At 38.3% G+C, this 21,105-nt stretch overlaps 1 protein-coding gene across 2 annotated transcripts in view; it reads right to left on the minus strand.

Annotated features, from left to right (window-relative positions):
* The window catches only part of TAF15 (TATA-box binding protein associated factor 15), a 32,000-nt gene that overhangs the window by 2,053 nt on the left and 8,842 nt on the right, over positions 1-21,105 (minus strand). Inside the window, exons 3-15 of one of the 2 annotated variants that reach the window (XR_011557584.1) lie at positions 20,244-20,295; positions 18,869-18,971; positions 18,672-18,783; positions 17,256-17,593; positions 16,522-16,630; positions 10,921-10,955; positions 10,276-10,308; positions 7,520-7,629; positions 4,064-4,193; positions 3,481-3,632; positions 3,179-3,266; positions 1,182-1,270; positions 1,000-1,090 (exon numbers count right to left, since the gene is read on the minus strand). Coding sequence is in view for 1 of the 2 variants with exons in the window: in XM_070735141.1 (XP_070591242.1) it covers positions 1,000-1,090; positions 1,182-1,270; positions 3,179-3,266; positions 3,522-3,632; positions 4,064-4,193; positions 7,520-7,629; positions 10,276-10,308; positions 10,921-10,955; positions 16,522-16,630; positions 17,256-17,593; positions 18,672-18,783; positions 18,869-18,971; positions 20,244-20,295 (1,401 nt within the window). In the remaining variant the exon portion in view is untranslated. The remainder of the gene's footprint in view (positions 1-999; positions 1,091-1,181; positions 1,271-3,178; positions 3,267-3,480; positions 3,633-4,063; positions 4,194-7,519; positions 7,630-10,275; positions 10,309-10,920; positions 10,956-16,521; positions 16,631-17,255; positions 17,594-18,671; positions 18,784-18,868; positions 18,972-20,243; positions 20,296-21,105) is intronic. The other variant, XM_070735141.1, reaches the window with a different exon arrangement.

The raw sequence follows: 21,105 nt of genomic DNA on the forward strand, positions 1-21,105 counted from the left end.
GACAACTAGTGCTTATCTACCCTGAGGGTTTAAGGCTTCAGACAAACATGCAACTGGCCACTAATGATCCAGAAGCAACTCATCCATTGTTCCAAGAACTCAGCCAACACAAATCCCCACTTGTTATCCTCATGACTATCCTATACAGCAGTGTTTTTCAACCTGTGTGCCGCGGCACACTAGTGTGCCGCGAGACATGGTCAGGTGTGCAGCGAAGCTCAGAGAAAAAGAAAGCAAGAGAGAGAGAAAGAAAGAAAGCAAGAGAGAAAGAGTGAGAGAGAGAGAAAGAACAAGAGAGAGAGAAAGCAAGAGAGAGAAAGAGAGAGAGAGCAAGAGAGAAAGAAAGCAAGAAAGGGAGAGAAAGAGAGAGGGAAGGAGAGAGAGAGAAAGACAGAGACGGAGGGAGGGAGAGAAAGAGCAAAAAAGAGGAAGGAAGGAAGAGAAAGAAAGGGATGGAGAGAGAGAAAGAAAGAGGGAGGAAGAAAGAAATAGAGCAAAGGGGAGGAAGAGAGAAAAAAATTTTGTCCAAACTTTTTTTAGCCACACAGCCCCCCACCCACCCCACTCAATGTGCCCCAGGGTTTCGTAAATGTAAAAAATGTGCCGTGGCTCAAAAAAGGTTGAAAATCATTGCTATACAGAATATTATCGCAACAGAACAAACTGCCCAGTGACTTTCTGGAAACCCCTCTCGCTTCTACCACTACCCCCATTTTGTATTATGACAGAGGCTCATGTTTCTGGTGTGACTAAAACCAAAAGTGCAGTCAAACTTTCCCAGAAAAAATGGTCCCTGTTTTTCTTATGAATCACCCTTTTGAGCCTGTCTCCTGATAGGTAGCTTGGCATTCTAGAATGAACCAGGCAGCTTCCACTGCGGGTGGGTCTTTGGAGGCCTGAAAACTGTTTCCATCACTGAACTTTAACAAATCTGCCAATTTTCTGCATCATTTGGAGAAAACACACACTTCTGTAGTTCTGTAAGCATTCAATACCAACCTTCCTCCCATTTTGCCGCCAAAGCCACCGCCCCGGCCACCACGGCCTCTGAACCCCCGATCACCTCCAAAACCACCTCTGCCACGGAAATCTGTGAAGACGGAAGATAAAACAAGAAATTCTAAATGTCACCCCAGCCAACAACATTCCCCCATTTTTTGAAAGGCGGCGTTTCCACGCACCTCCTCCAGAGGGACGGCCATCATCCGGTCTGGGCTCATTACACTGATTGCAGGAATTCCGGCGAGCAAAGTTCATATTTCCACAGCTCCTGAAAAAGACCAGGAAACACCTCTCAGTAATTGCGGAGACTAAGAATAATCAATACCTTTTATATAGGTAATCCTCGACAGAAGACCATCATTGAGCCCAACATTTCTGTTACTAAGCGAGACAGTTGTTATGTGAGTTTTGCTGTATTTTATGAACCTTCTTGCCATAGAAACCATTGCCATAGTTAAATTAGTAACGTGGTTGAAAGTGAACCTGGCTTCCCCATTGAGATTGCTAGTGGTGTGAAGGTTGCAAAAAGTGAACACATGACCCTGGGACACTGTAACCATCATAAATATATCAGTTGCCAAACATCTGGATTTTGACCATGAGATTCAACAATGGTAGTTAAGTGTGAGAAACGGTTGTAAGTCACTTTTTTCAATGCTGCTGTAACTTCCAACAGTCATTAAATGAACTGCATAGGACTATCCATACAGTCCTTATTTAGAAACATTGAACAGTCCCTCCTTATCTTATTAGACCACAATTCTCATTAAACTATAATAATATTGGTACAGCTATGGAGGCCTGATGACATAGTTCCCTCTAAGCTGAGCAGTGAGCAATCGCTCACTTAAAAATCATCAACTCAGAGTTTTCCAAACCTGCCCAGAAGCCGAGAGGGAAAGAGTGAGAGGGAAGGAGAGAGAGAAGAAGAGAGGAAGAGAGAGAAACAGATAGAAAAAAGAGAGGAAGGAAAAGAGAAAGAAAAAGAATGGGAGTAAGGAAGAAAGAAAATCAAAATCTAGTTTGAAACTAGCTCAACTATTTAAGTGGCATTTTGATATTGATAGAGTTGCCCTATTATGAGCTCACTGTTATAGACACACAGTACAGTATTTTATTTTGAAATTCTCTGAGGCAAAACAGGGTGGGTTTTTTATTTGTTTGTTTGTTTATTATTTCTGTGCCGCCCAGTCCCAAAGGGACTGCCGCTCAGACACTATACTTTTCCGCCCACCCCCCAAAAAAATTAGAGGGAACATTGCCTGATGATGGACATAATCAAACAAAATAAAGGGGGAAAAGTGCCACTGCTCGATAGAAAGATATTTGCTATATGGTTCTCTGAGTGAAATTTACAGCATCTTGCTAACCAGTTTATTATTGAAAGGTTCGCCCAGGGTCAGATCTGTTTAATGCTTGATTGAGAAACCACTAGGTAATCGCAGGACTGCGTACCAGAAAATTTGGAGGGAAAAAAATATTTGAAGAGTGCAATAGCATACCAGTCCATGTCATTTTTGAGAAATACATAAGTATGTCTCAAAAATGACATGGACTGGTCCACGAGATCACCAGGAAGGGAGCTCAAACAGAAACTAGCAGCATCCGAATGAGAGGTCAAACCCTTCTAGTTAAAGATACCAGATTATATAGGCTTCAACCTGCACTTTTGAACAATTCTAAAAAGCTATTATCTATTAAATGGCAATTTGATGCTCCTTTGGTAGTGCAAACATTTTCCTTAGCTACTGACTGTTCCATTTAAATTATATTAAAAGTTATTTTCACTGGAAAAATAAAATTAGAATGCTGTAAAACATCTAGAATCATTTTATTTTCAAGAATGAACTTGGAAATGAAGATCCTTAGGAAATAAAAATGATGGGTAGTTGCAGCCAAGTGCTTTGTTTGAAATCTTGCATAGAATAAAGATGTAGAATAAACCACTTGGTTTAAGCAACCCCAGTAGTTTATATTCTGGGTTTTTTCCCCTTATGTGTGATCAAACCCCATACCCATAGCAGCCATTTTATGAACAGAGAAGCCTTTTGTGGCAACCATTTTGCTGGAATTTCCATGCTACTTTGCCAACTGTACTTATTGCAACAAATAATCTACTTTTAGACTAAACTAAGCAGTTCTAGGCTCCTTCTATATAAGACTGAAAGTGACTTACGGATTAGGACAAACCCAATCACCACTTTTCGGTTCTCCACCTCGGCCCTGGAAACCCCCTCCTCTTCCGAAACCCCCTCCACGTGAACCTGCAAGCACAATATTACAATCAAAGTAAGGAAATTGGTATGAGGCTCTTATGGCAAAGATTCACAATACGAAGTATGAATAGCCTCTGACATCAAAACTGGCCAGTATGTACCAACTGTTTGGTCAGGGGTAATCATGAAAATGGGTTGGGCTGAAGTACCGCTCCAGTTCTCAGGGAGAAATTCAGATGAACCACCCAAAATGGAACCGTACCACTGGACTACCACGTAAAAGGGATCTGGATCTGTTACTACCTCGCCGTCCACCACCTCCTCCTCCTCCTCCTCCACCACCACCTCCTCGCAGGAATTCTGGCCGCCTGGTTGCGAAGGAAACCCTGATAACACTGCCATTGAATTCTTTTCCTGTAGAGGGAAGAATGGGGATCAAGAATAAATCTAGTGGCCAACTACAACAAGGAAATGCAATATTTAAACAATGAATCAATAAAACTACATTTTATAGAAAATCTGCTTAGTTACATTTTATAAGGCGATCTTCCCTAACCTGAAAGTCCATCTAAAATTGACTAAAATTCAGTGCTGGCCAGGGAAACTTTTTCCTACCCTTCAATTCTGTTTCAACAGAATCCACTCTTGCTGTAGCAGCAAGAGGCTTCGTTATTATGTTTATAACATTTTATTTATACACCACCCAGAGCCCCTCTGTAAAGATGAGCAATTTCCAAATATGTCAGATAAATAAATGTGGCTTAACAATTTTACAATCTTTGTGAGGAGACATTTCAGTGCACGTGATTTAAGTGGTTGACAAGCCCTAATTGGGACCACCTTACCATCAAACCAGTCAATGGCTGCCTTAGCGGATGGAGGGTCATCAAAAGACACTGTTGCCTCTCCCTTTGGCTTGCCAGTATCCTTGTCTGTATACATATTTATCATAAGTTTTCCTGTCTTTTTGTTTGTCTGGGAAAGAGAGAGAGAAAAAAATATTTTACCATCAAAGTAAATTTAATTTAAATTTAGTATTAAATTTACTAACAATAATGGTGAGTTCTGCCATGAACAGGGAGATCACTTCTCGAATTCCACCATCCTTTGTTGTCCAAAATCTGTTCCTTCAAAAGATCGTCCTTTCTCTCCTGCTGCACTGAATTGTTTGGCACAGCCTACTAGAACACTTATGCAATGCTATCTCTTCCTTCATTTAAATCTTTCCTCAATGCCCAGCTTTCCTATGAAAGTTAACTTGAATGCCCCACTGTAGCTAGAAACAGCTTTTCTTTTTACACTGTGTCCACTTGCTTCTCCTTATTCAGTGGTATCTCAAAACTAATTTTAGACTTGAGGCTGCTTGAAGTAAGGATCTGTCCTTACTTCCAGATGTGCTGACGGAATATATAAACAAACAGAACACTATGGCCTATTTTCAAGCCCTAGCCTTCAAATTTCCTAGGTCATCAACAACTGTAAAAATAAAGAAAGGAAACAACCAAGAAAACAGCTTATAAAAGTATGGCAGAGATCTAATGTCAATATGCTTTGCACTTTTTCATTTGGCTAGTACTGTATTGTGATCTATGGGTAGTCCTCGGGTTACAATGGCCATTGGAAATGGAATTTCTACCACTAAATCTCCTCCACACTTATACCCTTCCCGGTCCCTCTGTTCTCATACTACACCGAAGCACCCTACATGCCCTCCCTTAACCATACCTCTAGCACTCCTTGCACCCTCTCCCTGCTCCAAACTGCTCAGTCTCTCCCTCAGACACTCTTAAACACCTCCTAGCACCTGACCCATGCCTCTCCCCCCATCACACTTCCGTTACACATCCCTAGCTCCCCACCACCACCCGGAAGCAGCAACTTAACTGGCTGCTAGTTTAGGATTTACCTTTTTTTAAGATTTTTTTTTCACCTCCACATATCAAATACATATATCAAATAGTTACATCAGCATAAACAAAGCATAGTAAAAAACCACCAAAAATACGTTGCTTTGGCTTCATCTAAACCATTATTAAATGGGGGAATTGAGATACTCTTTCCCCCTAGGCCTTTACAATTTTATGCATGGTATGTCTGTATGCAATGTACCCTCTAATTTTTTTTCGGTGTGGGCGGAAAAGTATAGTGTCTGAGCGACAGTCCCTTTGGGACTGGGCGGAATAAATAAATAAATAAATAAATAAATTAATTAATTAATTAATAAGGAAAAAATCCCTTTTATTAAAAGAAATTAATAATTAAAAAAAAACCAAAATCCATTACTATTAAAACTAAATCAACCAGCAAAACCAAAAACATAACTATTAATAAAAACAGGTGAGGGCTGGGGTTTTTTTCTCTGTTATTATTTAAGTGCTTTTACCATATGCTTTAAATCAAGTCACTTCTCTCTCTGTTTCTCTCTCCTGTCATTCTCTGCCTGAATCATTTTCTCATTTCTCTTTTCTCCCTTTTTCTATCATTTCTCTCTATCTCTTCCTTCCACTCTTCTCTCTCTCTCTTGCTTTCTCTGTCTCTCTCTCACACTCTCTTCCTTCCTCTCTCATCTCTCTCTTTCTTTCTTTCTTTCTCTTTCTCTCTTTCCCCCTCTTGGTCTCTTTCTTTTTCTCACTTTCTCCCTCTCTTGCTTTCTCTCTCTCTCTCTTTCTTGTTTTCTTTCTCACACTCTCTCTCTCTCTTGTTCTCTCTCTTGCTATCTTTCTCTCCCCCGTTTCTCTCTCTCTCTCTTTCTCACTTTCTCTCTATCTTGCTGTCTGTTGCTCTCACTCACTCTCGTTCTCTCTGTTCTTCTCAGCGGAGGCTGGTGATATTCAATGTCGGGGGGGGGCGCGGTTGCGCGCACTCCCTATCTCCATACCAGGCCACTCAGAACATTCAAAATAAGAAAAGCCTTCGCTGGCGAAAGTTTTTCTTATTTTGAATGTTCCGAGTGGCCTGGCATGGAGATAGGGAGCGTGCGCAACCTGCCCCGCCTCTCCTGCAACCCCCTTGCTGAGAGCCCGGGATGAAAGTGCTCTCAGCAAAGGGACTGAGACGGGCAGGGCGTGCGTTCCGGGTGCGGAGGAGCCGCGCCCAAAGGTAGGAGGCGGCGGAGGAGCAGAGGGGGCGGATCGGGTGGGGGGCAGTGACGAAAGGCCGAGGGGGCCGGAGGCAACATGGGGAGGCAGGGGCGACTGCGGCTCCCTTCCCTTCTGCTGCCGGCGCCTCCCCGCTCCCGCCCCCCCCGCGGGACTGCGCGCCCATGGAAAATGGGGACTGCGCGCCCATGGAAAAGGGCGCGAGGCGGTATTTTGGGCTGCGCGCGCGCTCACGTGCGCAGCCTACAGGGAACGGTGTCTGTATGTATGTTTGGTTTTTATAATAATGGGTTTTTAACTGTTTTTAGTATTGGATTATTATTATATGCTGTTTTATTATTGTTGTTAGCCACCCCGAGTCTGCGGAGAGAGGCGGCATACAAATCCAATAAATAAATAAAAATAAATAAATTATTATCAGTGTCTGCCAGTCTGGACTTCTATTATCTTTTCACTCAGCCTTCCTTTCCCTTCCTCTTTTCCTCTCCCACCTATTTACTTTGACTTTCTCTCCCCCTTCCTCTTCCACCCTCTATCGCCTCCTTCCAACTCCTCCTTCATTCCTTACCCTTCCGAGTGAAATATCTCTAGTTCAATCATTTATTGAAACAGATTGGCAGTTTCTTTCTATATTCTCATAGTCTTGCCAATGGATTAGGGCTTTCAACTTCCTGCCAGCTTCCCCAGATTTTGGTTGCCCAAAGCCAGTTGGAAGTTGCCTCAGCTAATAATGGAGGAATTTGCTTAACAATGGCAACTAGGGCTAAAGGCATTGTCATTGCTAAGCTATGCGATCATGCTTTATGACCATATTGCTTAATGATGGAAATCCTGGTCCCAATTGTGTCAAAAGTCAAGGATTACCAAAATATCAGACCCAATGGAAGAAACCACTTATACTTTACACCCATCAAGATGGAGAACATGAATAATGGCTGCTTCACAGTACTGGATATCTGCCAGTTTTAGAGATCTGCCAAATCTGAATCCAATTAAGCATCTTTCATTAGAAATATACTAAACTGCCTTTTAATTCAAGCTCGCATTCCAGTACCCCACATAATTTGAATGTGTCTTAATACTGTTTTATCTATTTAAATGTTTTCATTTGGTACTGATACATTCTTTTTAAAAACACGTATTCTTCCTTGTTTTTCTATTGGCCTATAGCTGATATGCTCCCTTCTTCACCACCTTAAATACCTTAATAACACCTATTTGCTTGAAGTAATCAGCTACTTGTTCTGGTGAAACATCTTCTCCAAGTCCTTGTACAAAGATGGTGTTGTTATCAGAATTGTCAGACTCCGAATCTACATTGGAGAGAGCCTGGTGTTATTTCTTTAGCCAAAGTGTGTAGCAGAAGCTGTGCAAGTATTTTTTTTTTTCAAAATGTCCAAGAAAATTCATTTCCTTTGCCAACCAGCGAGCCTTCATAATTTCCCTCCTCTGTGCACTCAAGAGAATTAAATAGACATTTAAATTCAAGGTAAGAAAATCCATGTACACTACAGATGAAGAGAACCAAAAGCAAACCATTATGAACAATCCACTCTCAGTGCAATTTTTAATCAGAAACATTAACATTTGTTAAAAGGTGTACAATTGTGCAAAGACATTTTTCACCCAATGCTATTACACCGTGTGCACAATGATTAGACAAGTGAGTATTTTGACAATATCATTTTTATGCATATTTTCCATCTCCAACCAATATAAATTTGAATGCTCAGTTGGCATAAACATATCAGGCGATGTGTATTTGAGGGAGGATGTGGCCTAAGATCAACACCATATATCAAGGTGTGCATATTAGGCAGCTTCTTTTCCTCAGGAAAAGAAGATATTGGAGCATGATCACAGAACCATCAAACATTTTGTTGCAAATAGTCAACGGGGGTCAGAAGAAATATGTTGAGAAAAAAAGACGCACTTTAACTGCCCAAAATTGGAGAAGAATCAAACATGAAGCTATCAGGGACCCATTATCTTCCAGTGCTGTCATATTTCAGCATGCAACCTACCCGAAGTGCCCAGAAGTACAAGGTGTTCAGTGCTCAGAGAAATGACCAAGGTAAGGAAGGATAAAATCCTACAGCTATTGAACAAGACACCTAAGTTGAAACCCCAAGACTGGGCCAAGAAATATCGGAAGACGGATTTTTTTAAAGGTTGTATGGACTGATGAAATTAGATTGATCTGTAACGGTCAAGTCTCTGGCTAGATCAGATGCCAATAAGGTAGAGGTACAGATACCAGCAAGGTGGAGGTAGGGTACTGGTATGGGCTGGTATTATTGAAGAGGAGATAGTTAAACCTTTTCAGGTTGAAAATGGACTTAAAATATAGTCCCAAACATACTAGAAGACATTTCTTCAAGCAGCAGTACAGGAAAAAGTCTGCATTTTTCAAGAAGGACATGATTTTTATGCAGGACAATGCTCCATCACATGAATGAAAGAACTCCACTGCATGGCTAGCCAGAAAAAGGCCTTAAAGATGAAGTAATGACATTGTCCCCCTTCCTCATTTGACTTAAACCCTATTGGGCCCTTCTTAAATGGAAGATCTGCGGTGAAAGAAAACAGTACACCTCTCTGAATAGCATCTGGAAAGTTGTGGTTGCTGCTGCACACAATGACCACAACGTCCTGTCAGTAAAATTCCTTTCCACAAACTAATAGCATGCCTATATTGAGATTATTAATTCAGAAGTCAGGTAGACAAGTCATTTACAAAGAATTTTAATTTATTTATATTTTTGCCACTATATTTGATCTTTACTTGTAGTTTGTTTTTATGAATTGTTAATCTTTTAACATATGTTCTGCTTTGGAGTCTTTTTCTTATTAAGCATTTTGTTGTTTAGTTCAAAATACCAAACAAACACTTAGATAAGAAGTTGCCATTCACCCTGAACAAAGAATCACAATGCTATTATGCAGCTAAGGAATCTTTTCAAATGACCCCCTTTATTGGGATTAAAAATTCCAAAAAAATGATTTGGTATGTAATCCTGCGACTCAACAGTAAAATACCAAATAAGACCATTCTAATGTACTTTTCTGGATTCTGTACATCATTTAGGAAATCTACATTTTACCAAAAGATCATATTCATTAATATTAGAAAACAAAAGCCATCCTGCTCTCATCAAATAACCCCCAAACACTCTTGCTGGACTGAGGAGCTACATAATCTAGCATCCCTAGAAAGTTTGCAAGGATGACTAAAACATAGCAACCATTTCGTGTGCACTTTGAATCTAGTCTGTCCTCCTCTTTTTGTCTTAAAGCCATTTAAGCCAATGCATTTTATCAAATGTAAATTCATCTCTTTCATTTTGTTACCTAACTATAGTATTCAACAGGGAACAAAGATTTTTCTTTAACCCATTCCCTTCCTATCATTCATGGTAATTATTAATACTACAAGTTGTTTTGTACCAAAGGAAATAACCAGTCCTGCTAACTCGGAATTCTTTTGGTGACTGAGATTGCAGATTGTGCTAAGAAATTATTTAATAAACCATGATTTACAAACAACAATTGTCAAGTTTACACAGTAGATCAATTTGAATTTGGTTTAGTATATTACACGAATCTAGATACTCCATTATTAGTCCTCCAGAATTTCAGGAAAGCTTCATCGCTAGCATTTCCTGATAGGGCTGGGAAAGTATGTTCAATGATTATTCCAATCTGCCCTGGTTTTATTCCAGTCTAATTAAAGAATTACTAATGGTGCCAAGAAAACAGAGTGACAAAATGAAGGAGATGGCTGAGTTAACTGCAATTTTATCCTTTCCAAAATACTATGAACAAGCCTGCCCAAGTCTGCCACAATTTTTGGGAACCGGCCTGAGGAATTATGGATGGTGGAAAGACTACCTTATATAAAAATAAAAGAGACAGTCATAAAACTGTGTATCATACCGGTATATGGCTTCTACATTTACCTGCATCTGGCTTTGGCCCAAAATCCCTTTGACCTGTGAATCAGGAGAAAAAAAGCAATGGGAGTCTAAGCAACACCACATACAAAGGGGAATCAACTATTCAGTCTTGATTTAATTAATATTAGCAATAAGATATGTGAAACCAAGAAACTGCAATTGAGAATGACACAAGATTTTGCCCAAGAAGAAAACCAATTATGGTCTCTAAGCTGAAGAGTGCCACACAGGTTTATGCTGGTGGTTGGTTGGTTGTCTTGTAGTTGCTGTTGGTCCATTTAACTAAGCTCTTTGCCAGAAAAAAATTCTCATTAAGACAATGTGCTTAGAAGATTTTTTTGTAGATGCCATCCGAAGCCAACTATGAGTTGCCAGAAAAATCATTTCATGCAATTGGGAAATAAAAACAAACAAAACCAGAAATCTTATTTTTAAAAAGTATTATAAAAACTTAAATTAAAAAAAAAAAGCTAAGCACACACATACACACACCAGCCTCAGCTCAAACAGGGGGGGAAATCAAATGCTTCTAATAGATAGAAACATGAAAATACAAGTATTTGGTGGCTCATTAGGGGTTGGGATGTTTTGGCACCTTTTATTATAGAGGTTTCCACTTTTAATATTTTTTTGATGCTCAGCACTTACCACCATAATTTTTGAAGCCACCTCGGTCACCACCACTGCAGAGGAAAAATTGAAGAAATGATTTCTTCTTTAAGTCTTGACATGCTGAGCCCAAGGCTCAAAAGCTGCACTTACTGAAAGTTTATTTACTGCACGTTCTATAAAAAATAGTCTAATTTGTAGTATATACTTTTTTGCACCACATAGATTAAACAAGGAAAATAACTTTCTGTACACTGTAGTTGAAATGGCTATAGCTTTTTTTTTACAAGAAAACCAACATTTTCCTTAAAATTTAGATATATTTGCCTTTTTTTAAATGGCCTTTAAATAACTAAGGATGGCTTAACTCCTCCCCCTTGCTCAAAGCAGTGCATATGTTTTAAATCGAATCCTCTCAACAGATTTTTGAGATACATAAGGCTGAAAGAGAGCACTCTGTTCTTAACTGAAGTGGGATTTGAATCCATGTATACAATTTCACTTAAAGCAAGCATTCAGTTTTCATTGTAATTGATTATTTGTTGTCTCACCATATTGTTGAGAAGTTTGACACTAAAAGAGCAAGGGGAATTCTGCAGTGAAATATTCAGTAGGAAAATAATTCTACACAAGCCCTTTATTATCTTTATGTATTAATAAAGACATGAAAGGTTATTAGATAATATGCAATCACTAATCAATTCATTTCATTACTTACTTGAGAGTAAATTCTCAGAGAATAAGGCAAAAATATCTCAAGGCCAAATCTGGCATCCTTGCATTACAGTACTTTTACATAGCATGTCTGCATCAAATAAACTGAGTAATAAGGACAGAATCAGGTACAGTAAAGCCATTTTAGTCTGGGGAATCTTAAACATGAATCTTTGGTTTTGAGATGTTAAGAATACAATGAAGTTCAACAATATTAAGGATAGTATTAATGCTATCAGAAAACAACAGGAGGTTTACATCTGGATACAATAAGTTCCAATTATTTTTTTATATAAATAAAATTTTATACATAAAAACTGTTCTCAAAGGCAAAATAAGGTTATCTTTTAGGCAGTGTTGTTCACTCAACATTACAGAATGGTTCAATTTAGTTAGCAGTACAGAACATAAAATTATATACTATTATAAATTGCTATTTTAGCACTCACTGCCTACTATGTTTCTATCCCTCTATTTGCTTATTTCCTCTGCTTTGCATCTAAATTATAGCTAAATGTTCTCCTCTTTGGCTGCTCTTATTTTCCACCCCCTGATCTGGCAAAATGTTCTTCATCTCAAACAATAGGTATTTTTTTCTTTAGTTGTGCTTTGTACTGGTAAGACATTGCTGGAACGCCACCAAACCGTTTTAGAAGTGTTAATTCTATAGCTGAATAAATGAATGCCATAAACACTTCACATTTATATAGTTTAGAGAAAGATGCTTCTCCTGGATATTAGTACATTATCAGATCACATATGTGAACAGATGACAGCATGTCAAGATGTGAATTTTAATGTAGCAGAAACCTTTACATGAGCATTGAGCACCCACAAATCCACAAGCACTTAATTTGAAACCTCAAGATCGGTAAGCTAAATATTTCAGACTTTTCCTTTTTTTCCATGCAGTAGTAGTTAAAGGGGAAATTTAAGAATTAACTCTACATTTCTGGGAACATTTGGCAATGTCATTCCACCTATCCACTTCCCAGATCATAAAATATTAGTTCTATCTTTCAAGTGGTATCAGAGCATCACTAGCCAGAACCACAGCAGCTCTACATAGGAAAGAAGTAGAATCCATATCTCCAGATCCCGTGAATGGTGAAACATGGCCCAACGGCCCAGCCATTTTTTTGCCATCAACAGACTCTTTCCCGAAGCCTGGGGAGGGAGAAAAGCAGCCCAACCAGAAGTTCCATTTCCATGCCACAGATCCGTGTGTCATAAATTCACCATCACGGGTTTATGCATATTTTCAGTCTATATTTCCTCCCCTCTGTTATCTGATTCTCAGTTTGATTTATGTGTATGTATATGCACCAAAGACAAATTCTTTGTGTGTCCAATCACACTTGGCCAATAAAATAATTCTATTCTATTCTATTTATTTTGTTCCCTGCGATATTACCACCCACATTTAAATAAAGCACTTTTTCAAGCCATTTCATAAATTTACTTTTGCAGACAAAATATATGAAGTCACTGGACTTGGTGGTTTCTCATTAATTATTATTTAGTCTAAGATATTTTAAAAACTGCTGATGAGTCAAATGTAACTTTACAAAGTAAATTATTAATAATTGCCATCAAGTATGTGAATGTGGCTCAAGTTTCTGGTTCAAACAAGGCAAGGCAAAGAAAAAATGTAGGCATTTTTGACATTTCTATATAAAACATCTGGCTTGTATTAAAGTTATATCCCTAATACAGCTAGTACTGTTTAGTTGAAGCTCCTGACTTAGCAGCTGCATAAGCTGGGGACTATCAGCACGCAAAACATGCACTTTCATCACTGAGCCATGACCTCACATTAATTTTAGGAGACATCATAATGTCAACTATATTAAGCAAACCAGTTAAACAGTCAAGAAAAGAATTTGAATGGCAGAATACTTAAGGGAGGAAAAATAGATTGCAGGAAGGAAACATCCTCCCCAAACCATCTAGATATCATGCTGTTTTCCCAAATCCAATTTAATAAATCATAGATTCAGAATTGTTTCCTTTTTTTTTGCAATATTCTGCAAGACATGTCCAACAAGTGTATGTACTTTACACCTGCCACCTTGTTCGTTCCATATACAGTGGTACCTCTACTTACGAACTTAATTCGTTCTGTGACCAGGTTCTTAAGTAGAAAAGTTCGTAAGAAGAAACAATTTTCCCCATAGGAATCAATGTAAAAACAAATAATGCGATTGGGGAAACCACAGGGACAGTGGAGGTCCTGTTTCCTCCCAGGAGATTCCTAGAGAGGCCCCACAGAGGCTTCTCCCTGCCTTTTCTGGCCCTGTTTCCTCCCTGGAGATTCCTAGAGAGGCCCCACAGAGGTTTCTCCCTGCCTTTTCCAGTTACCATTTTGGAGGCTTGGATCTGTAAGTGGAAAATGGTTCTTGAGAAGAGGCAAAACCCCCACCCGGTTCTTATCTAGAAAAGTTCGTAAGTAGAGGCGTTCTTAGGTAGAGGTACCACTGTATAGAGATATCAATAGACTGATTCAGCACTTATCTATTCTATACCAACATGCATGTTGAGCATGGCCTGCCCAGGCTCAATCTTCTAATTTATTCTGAGAAACAGTTCTCATTCAATTCTCTTTGCCAACATAGAGGAGAGAATATCTAACATTTTAAAATGCAAATTATCCATACCATTTTTATATCCATTGTTTTACTTCTGAGGCAGTTCTCAAAATTTGGACGAGATGTGTTATACCCTGAATGCCAAACAAGGCTGCATTTGCTATGTTCTGCTTTGAAATCCCCCAGCCAAAATCCTGAGATTCGATTTAAATCAAATTAGACAATGGCTAGAATAGGTATTAACATTAGTTTCAGATTGAATAATTTATTATTTTTATTTTATAGAGATGGCAGATTTAAATTCAAGTCTGAAAAAGTCCTCCTCTGAATTCCTTCCACATACAGAAGATATGGCCTTTCTGGCAGTGACCCATGTGATATGGCATCTTTATTTCCTGTTGTAAGCCAGTATGCTATCAATGAGGGTTGACTGCTTTGTTTTGTGCAAGTAGTAGTTCTTTATTTATTGCTACAGTTTTAGTTTTCCTTTTTTCCTATATTTGTATTTCCTTTTCTATGTTATATAGTACCCAGGCCACAGATTGGAGCAGGCTACAAACATTGCAAACAAACACAAACATACAGCACAGAGCAAAAAAACAGGGCAGTTGATAAAAGCAGACTTTCTCCTGGTCAGTGCAAAAAATTCTAAACTCATTTTGGCCATATACACTTCTCTTCCTAATTCATCCCATTCCTAACTTTGTTCCATCAGGTTCAAAAGCAATGATTCAAGTTAAGGCAGCTTAATTGTCAATTAACTGTAACTGCACACTGAGAATCTACAGATGCAATGCAATGATGCTATCCAAATAGAATATAGAAAATAGAACTATTCTATTTTCAGATGTCTGTTAAAAACGATGCTCAAGCAGAGCTGTAAATTCAAAGAAAGACATATTCACTGCCTTCAACACTTCCCTCCAAACTCAGGCGTAAATACAACTGTACACACTTGTTGCCTCATCCTTAAGTGAGTGCAGCTGACAAATAGTGTGTAACTTGATCATTTAAGCTTAGTGTGATATTCCAACAAGACTGCTTAATCCACATGGGAAAAAAACTTAGGAGAACCAAGTTAAAAGTAAATCATGACATTGTTCACTGATTACCTGTAGGTGGACAAAGCTTAAATCTAACTTGGCTTATCAAAATTTATAAATATGTTAGCAGTATCTGCTAATAGAGCAATCATTACAAAGCCAATCTTATAGTTTAGCAGGAGAAGATCTGTGAATGTCATAATTTATGTGCCTTATTCCTTGGCCTATAACAGCTTCACAATCTGGAAAAGTCAGATTAAATTTTTCATGGCATGAACTAATTTTATATCAGAGTATTTTTAAAAAGCTCAGGAATAGTGGACAACAAAAACCTCAGCAATCCCACTCCTCAGATGCTAATGAGGAAGAGCAGTTGCCTCTCTTACGTGTATACCATGGATATTGGCATAAAAGGAAAAAAAAGTGTAATTGGCCAAACCTGGCATAGAATAGAATCTCAACTATCCTTTATCTTTTATTTTAAAAAATACCAGCTCCCCCTGGAGATCAGGACTGCCCCCACCCTCCTTGCCTTTCATAAACTTCTTAAAACCCACCTCTGCCGTTAGGCATGGGGGAAACTGACACATCTCCCCTTGCCTATGTAGTGTTATGGGGGTTTTGTTTAGGTTTTTAATGTAAAATTGTCATTTTAGATTTAATATTAGATTTGCCATTGTATACTGTTTTATCACTGCTGTGAGCCGCCCCGAGTCTGCGGAGAGCGGGGGCATACAACTCTAATAAATAATAATAAAATAATAATAATAATAATAATTTTAGTGTTAAATTACAGAATGTACTGGTTTCTGAATTCCTGATCAAATCTTTGTAAAGAAGGCTGGATTATAAAAGTAAATCATGATATTGTTCGCTGATTACTTGTAGGTGTAAGCTGGATTATATGTTATACTAAGCCATGACTTTTAAGTAATAGTTTTTAGTAATAGCTTACTAAATAGAGGCTATAATGACTGGATCCATACCTGAGTACTATATGCCATCACATAAGTTATGAGTAAATTCTAGCCACAAAGGCTAGTTTTCTATAATATGTTAAGCTAAGACTAAACAAACCATGAATGGCTTAGTAGGTTCATGAATCAGCCAGAAAGATAACCTAGATTAGTATTTGGGGACTTGAATTTTTTATGCAGATCATTAATATTAGCATTTCAGGAAGCAAAAGTATTCCTTCAACTAGTTTTTAAGAGCATTCATCCAAACAAGCAAGGAAGACAATGGGCTAAACAGATATCATAATATATCACTAGCTTCTAAGTTAAATCTTTTACCTCATGCCAGACATAGTACTTCTGTTGTCAGAATCAAATCTGCTTCCACCTCGAGGGCCCCCAAAGCCTCGGTTATCATCTCCGAATCTATTTTTTTCACGGCGATCATCTAAGGAATTTCAGAGCAATTATTCTTGAGATTAAAGTGACTAATTAGTTTAGAATTACACACATACTGAATAAATTATACTATTAGAACCCAAAGATGAAAAAAGCTAGAACTCCCATTCAGTCAAAATTTCTTAACATTTTAAATGAATGTCTTTCAATCAGTTACATCAGTAAATACTGAAATACTTGTAGAGGGGAGGAAATACTTGGATGTTACCTATGTGTTACAGCAGGCAAGATCACAGAATAGGCATTTTGGCCTACATGAGAATAAAAGGGCATCCCACTATACCTCTAATTTTTTTTTTAAAGGCAGCAAGAACAGGAACTAATATAATTTAATAAACTCTTATCACAGTATCTGCTTTAAAAATCAACTGGCAGGAAGCCAACTCAGTAGAATTGCCAATATTATTTTTTCATGTCATGCCCAAATCAGAGAAAAAATAATGCAGCAACAAGATGCAGCTGATCTATACAATTATTTCTGGCCATACTCTTAGTTATTTCAGCTATATGCTCTTTGCAACCTCTTGGATACTAAAATCCTCCAGTTTCTACAAAATTTACCACAATGCTTTGTTCTGTAAATTGTTTCTGTCTGGATTCCATGCAGCGCCTACCTTGCATGTTGGATCCATAGCTTTCCTTCTGTTGTGTCTGGTATGACTGCTGGGTTTGACCAAATGAGCTTTGTGGCGGGCTGAAATTTGGCTTCTGGTTGAATGAGCTTTGTTGCTGCTGCCCATAGCTCTGCTGAGGTGGCTGATTTTGGCTGAATCCTGACTGCTGGTCATATGAGCTTTGCTGTCCCTGCTGGTTATAACTGGACTGATCAAATGATCTTTGCGGTTGACTGTAACCTTGTTGTTGGTCATAGGATCCTGGCTGCTGGTTGTACCCTGAAGACTGGTTGTATGAACCTGGTTGCCCATAGGTGGATTTCTGGTCATAGGAAGTCCTTATATTGAAGCAAACAAGAAATTAACTGCACTCTCTTTTTTATTCAGAAGTGCAATGAGACAGAGACAACTTTCCTGGTCTTAAGCATTCAAAGCAACAAAGAATGTCAAAGCCTCCAGATACAATCAAATAGAATAATAAAGAAAAAAAATGTATGACATCAAATCCAATTTCCTTCTCAGTACAGGAACCTGAACTAAAACATCCTTAACAAATCAACATTAAACTAAACCCGGTAAAGAGGAGGTAAATATTTCACAGCTGACTTTGTAAGAATCTTTGCTCATAACTAAGTTTAAATGTTATTGTTCCAGTATTATTCTTCCAGATGCATTCATGATCTCAAATAGAACATACACCTTATATGCCGTGTCTTCTAGCTAATCCAGGCAGCTGGTAACAAAAAACAAATAAAACGCTACCATTGTTTCCCCAAAAATCAGACCCAGTCGAAATATTTCTTGGGCTACAAAATAAGCACCAGGGCCTCTGCCTCCATCTGCTACTGGTGCCACCATGCAAAGACCAGGCTCCTGCGGCCAGGCTGGGCCAACCTTTGGCTTTCCTGTGGCCTGCACAGTGCTTCCGGATCACCTGCCTTCCCCGCCTTTGCCTGTGCACAGGTAATCAGGTCACTTATGCTGCATGGGCTGTGGCTTCTGATGGACACTGTCAGCCCAAGCTCACCATGCCCAACCCCCTTCACTGAGGCTTATTTTTGGAGTAAGCTCATATTAGGGGCATGCTTAAAAATCAGAAAACACATGGAAACATGGTACTGAAATCTTGACTCCTTTATGAGCTCTTATTTTCCTGAGTGTGTTTTCCCCACTGATTTCCCAGACAAAAATTTAATGTAATAGTCATACCAACCAGAGGTAAAAGATATATTGGATCATGTCTGCTTTAACCACTATTATTTCCAACACAATCCACAGAAACCAATCAATTGCTACATTTTTATTAAAAGTTTTACGAAGAATTAGTTTTATAGCCGTCATGTACATGGCAACATAAGTAATGCCCTTTTTCCTTTTTTTACAATTAATGCAAAAGAGGAAAACAAGATTGCTTACCTGCCTGATAAATCTTTCTGCTGCCCAGGATTGCCGTAAGATTCCTGGTTATACATGTTCTGGTTCTGATTTTCATATCCGCCATATCCTGGCTGGCTGCCTTGCCCATAACCTGAAGATCCAATAGGGAATGCTTTAGGTAAACTGTGCCCTTAAACGGTGTATATGTACAAAATTGTCAGCATGCTCAACCAAACCTGTCGGGGTCTGTGCATAGTTCCCTTGATAATTTCCTTGATAGCTTCCATAGCTTTGCCCATATGATGAAGTATCTCCACTCTGGTCATAGCCGGGATATCCCTGCAATAAATAAGCAGGTAAAAATGGAATAAGGCCAGATTTATTGAGTCTATTTACTTAAATTTGAAAAGCACTACACTTAGGTTGCAAATGGCAATTAGATAAACGACACCTCTTAGTCGAATGTGTTTCTGGGTAAAATTTTTTTGCCTTTAATTAATCTATATTTTTCTGTTTTGTAAAAAGAAAAAGCAAATCAACAAAATTACACATGTGAGAGCTTTTCATTACATGCATGTATATACACAAAGTTTTATATAACAGTTCATGAAATGATTACATTTTATTACAATTGCACCTTAGAGGGTTATTGTGAAGATTACTGAAGAAGCCAATACAGTACTGTTATTTTTTTAACTGCCTGCTTTATATCCATTTGTTTCTTTTATTCAAGGTATGAATATTACAAAATTAGCCCTCTGCTATATGGCATACTGCAGGTATGTATGGACTAGACCTGATAGTATACCTCAGGTATACTGTCACAAGGTAACTGGAGGATGGAAAGTTAAGGAGAGTGAACATAAAACACTACAGCTATGTAACTGTGTGTACTGAGAAAGGATGGATTGTTTTGTAATAAACCTTTGATTTAATGTAATTAATTTGCTAAATGGCTATATGATATGTGGAACATTGGTGGGTGCTAAGAATGTATAGCTGTTGAAAGATGTGAGTGGGCCAGAGAGATACACCAATGGAATACATTGTGTTGAGAAATTGATAATGGTAGATGAAAAAATGTGTTGAGAAGGTTGTGGAGGAAACTGGAATGCTGTGTTGGGATACTAGTGATAGGTAAAAAGGAGGGAAGGAACTTGGAAAATTTGGGATGAACATTCAGATGAGAGCCCAACTAACACATCAGCAGCAAGGTAGTCCTACACAAAGTGTCTCTTCTTCATCTGCGACCTATTTCCCCCAAAACAACAATAACAATCCTGTGAGATGAATTGGGCTGAGAGAAAGTGACTGGCCCCAAATCATAGCCAGCTTTTACTTTATAAATTAATGGCTGCAATAAATTAATATACATATAATCAAGGCAACAGGACTCTATTGATAAATAATTTTAGTGTGACTATGTTCTGTCATCTCAGAGATACTTTTTTAACCTTTCTCCCCAAATGTTCTCTCACTCCTCCTACACAGGAGAGCAAGATATTACTTACTGTACCACGTTCACAGAAACAAGTTGGGTTGTGTGTGCAATCATTATTTTGATCATAAAGAAAAACATTTTACATATAAAGAAGCAACTACTCAGCCTACCTGTGGCATATGTGCATAATTTTGATTTCCTTGATTGCCATACCCTGCATAGCTGGGGGGAAAAGATTAGAATGTTTTAAATAAACACCCACTATTGGGGCAAAACAAATATTTAGATAAAACAAAATCCGGTTGACATCTTTAACACAAAAAAGTATTGTTTTCAATTGGTCGATACCCATCCACATTCATAAGTACAAAGGAAGAGGAGACTGAGAGAATGAACAAGTGAAAAAAGATAAATTTTCTATGCAGCAAGACCAGAAGATCCAACCTTGCAAAGGAAAATGAATATGGGATGAAATGCAAGAATTATAATTATTTTATATATTTTTAAATTTCACAATAAATAATTATTACGTAGCTAACATAAAAAAAACAGGAAGAACCCATTCTGTACCTAAAAAATTCAACCCAGAATGTCAGTCATTTTTTTTTTACTATGTCATAGTCCTGCTGGTGCTATATACAGGTAGTCCTCAATTTATGACTGGTAATTAAAGACCATTGGAAGTTATGACCTATATATCATATTTCAATGGTCTCCCCAAGTTACATGGCCACACTGAGAACACCTAGCCACATTTACAGTCATTTTGCAGCATCCTACAATCATGTGATGTTTTACCACAAATTTGCCAAAAACCGCCAGTTGCTTCCATTTTTTGACAAAACTGCATCCACAATGAACCATTGGTTCATTTAACAACTGTGTGTTTACTTAAGGACCATAACATTTGATTTATGACATAGAAACATAGAAGTCTGACGGCAGAAAAAGACCTCATGGTCCATCTAGTCTGCCCTTATACTATTTCCTGTATTTTATCTTAGGATGGATATATGTTTATCCCAGGCATGT

This window comes from Erythrolamprus reginae, chromosome 1, assembly GCF_031021105.1.
Source record: "Erythrolamprus reginae isolate rEryReg1 chromosome 1, rEryReg1.hap1, whole genome shotgun sequence".
Classification (NCBI taxonomy): Eukaryota; Metazoa; Chordata; class Lepidosauria; order Squamata; family Dipsadidae; genus Erythrolamprus; species Erythrolamprus reginae.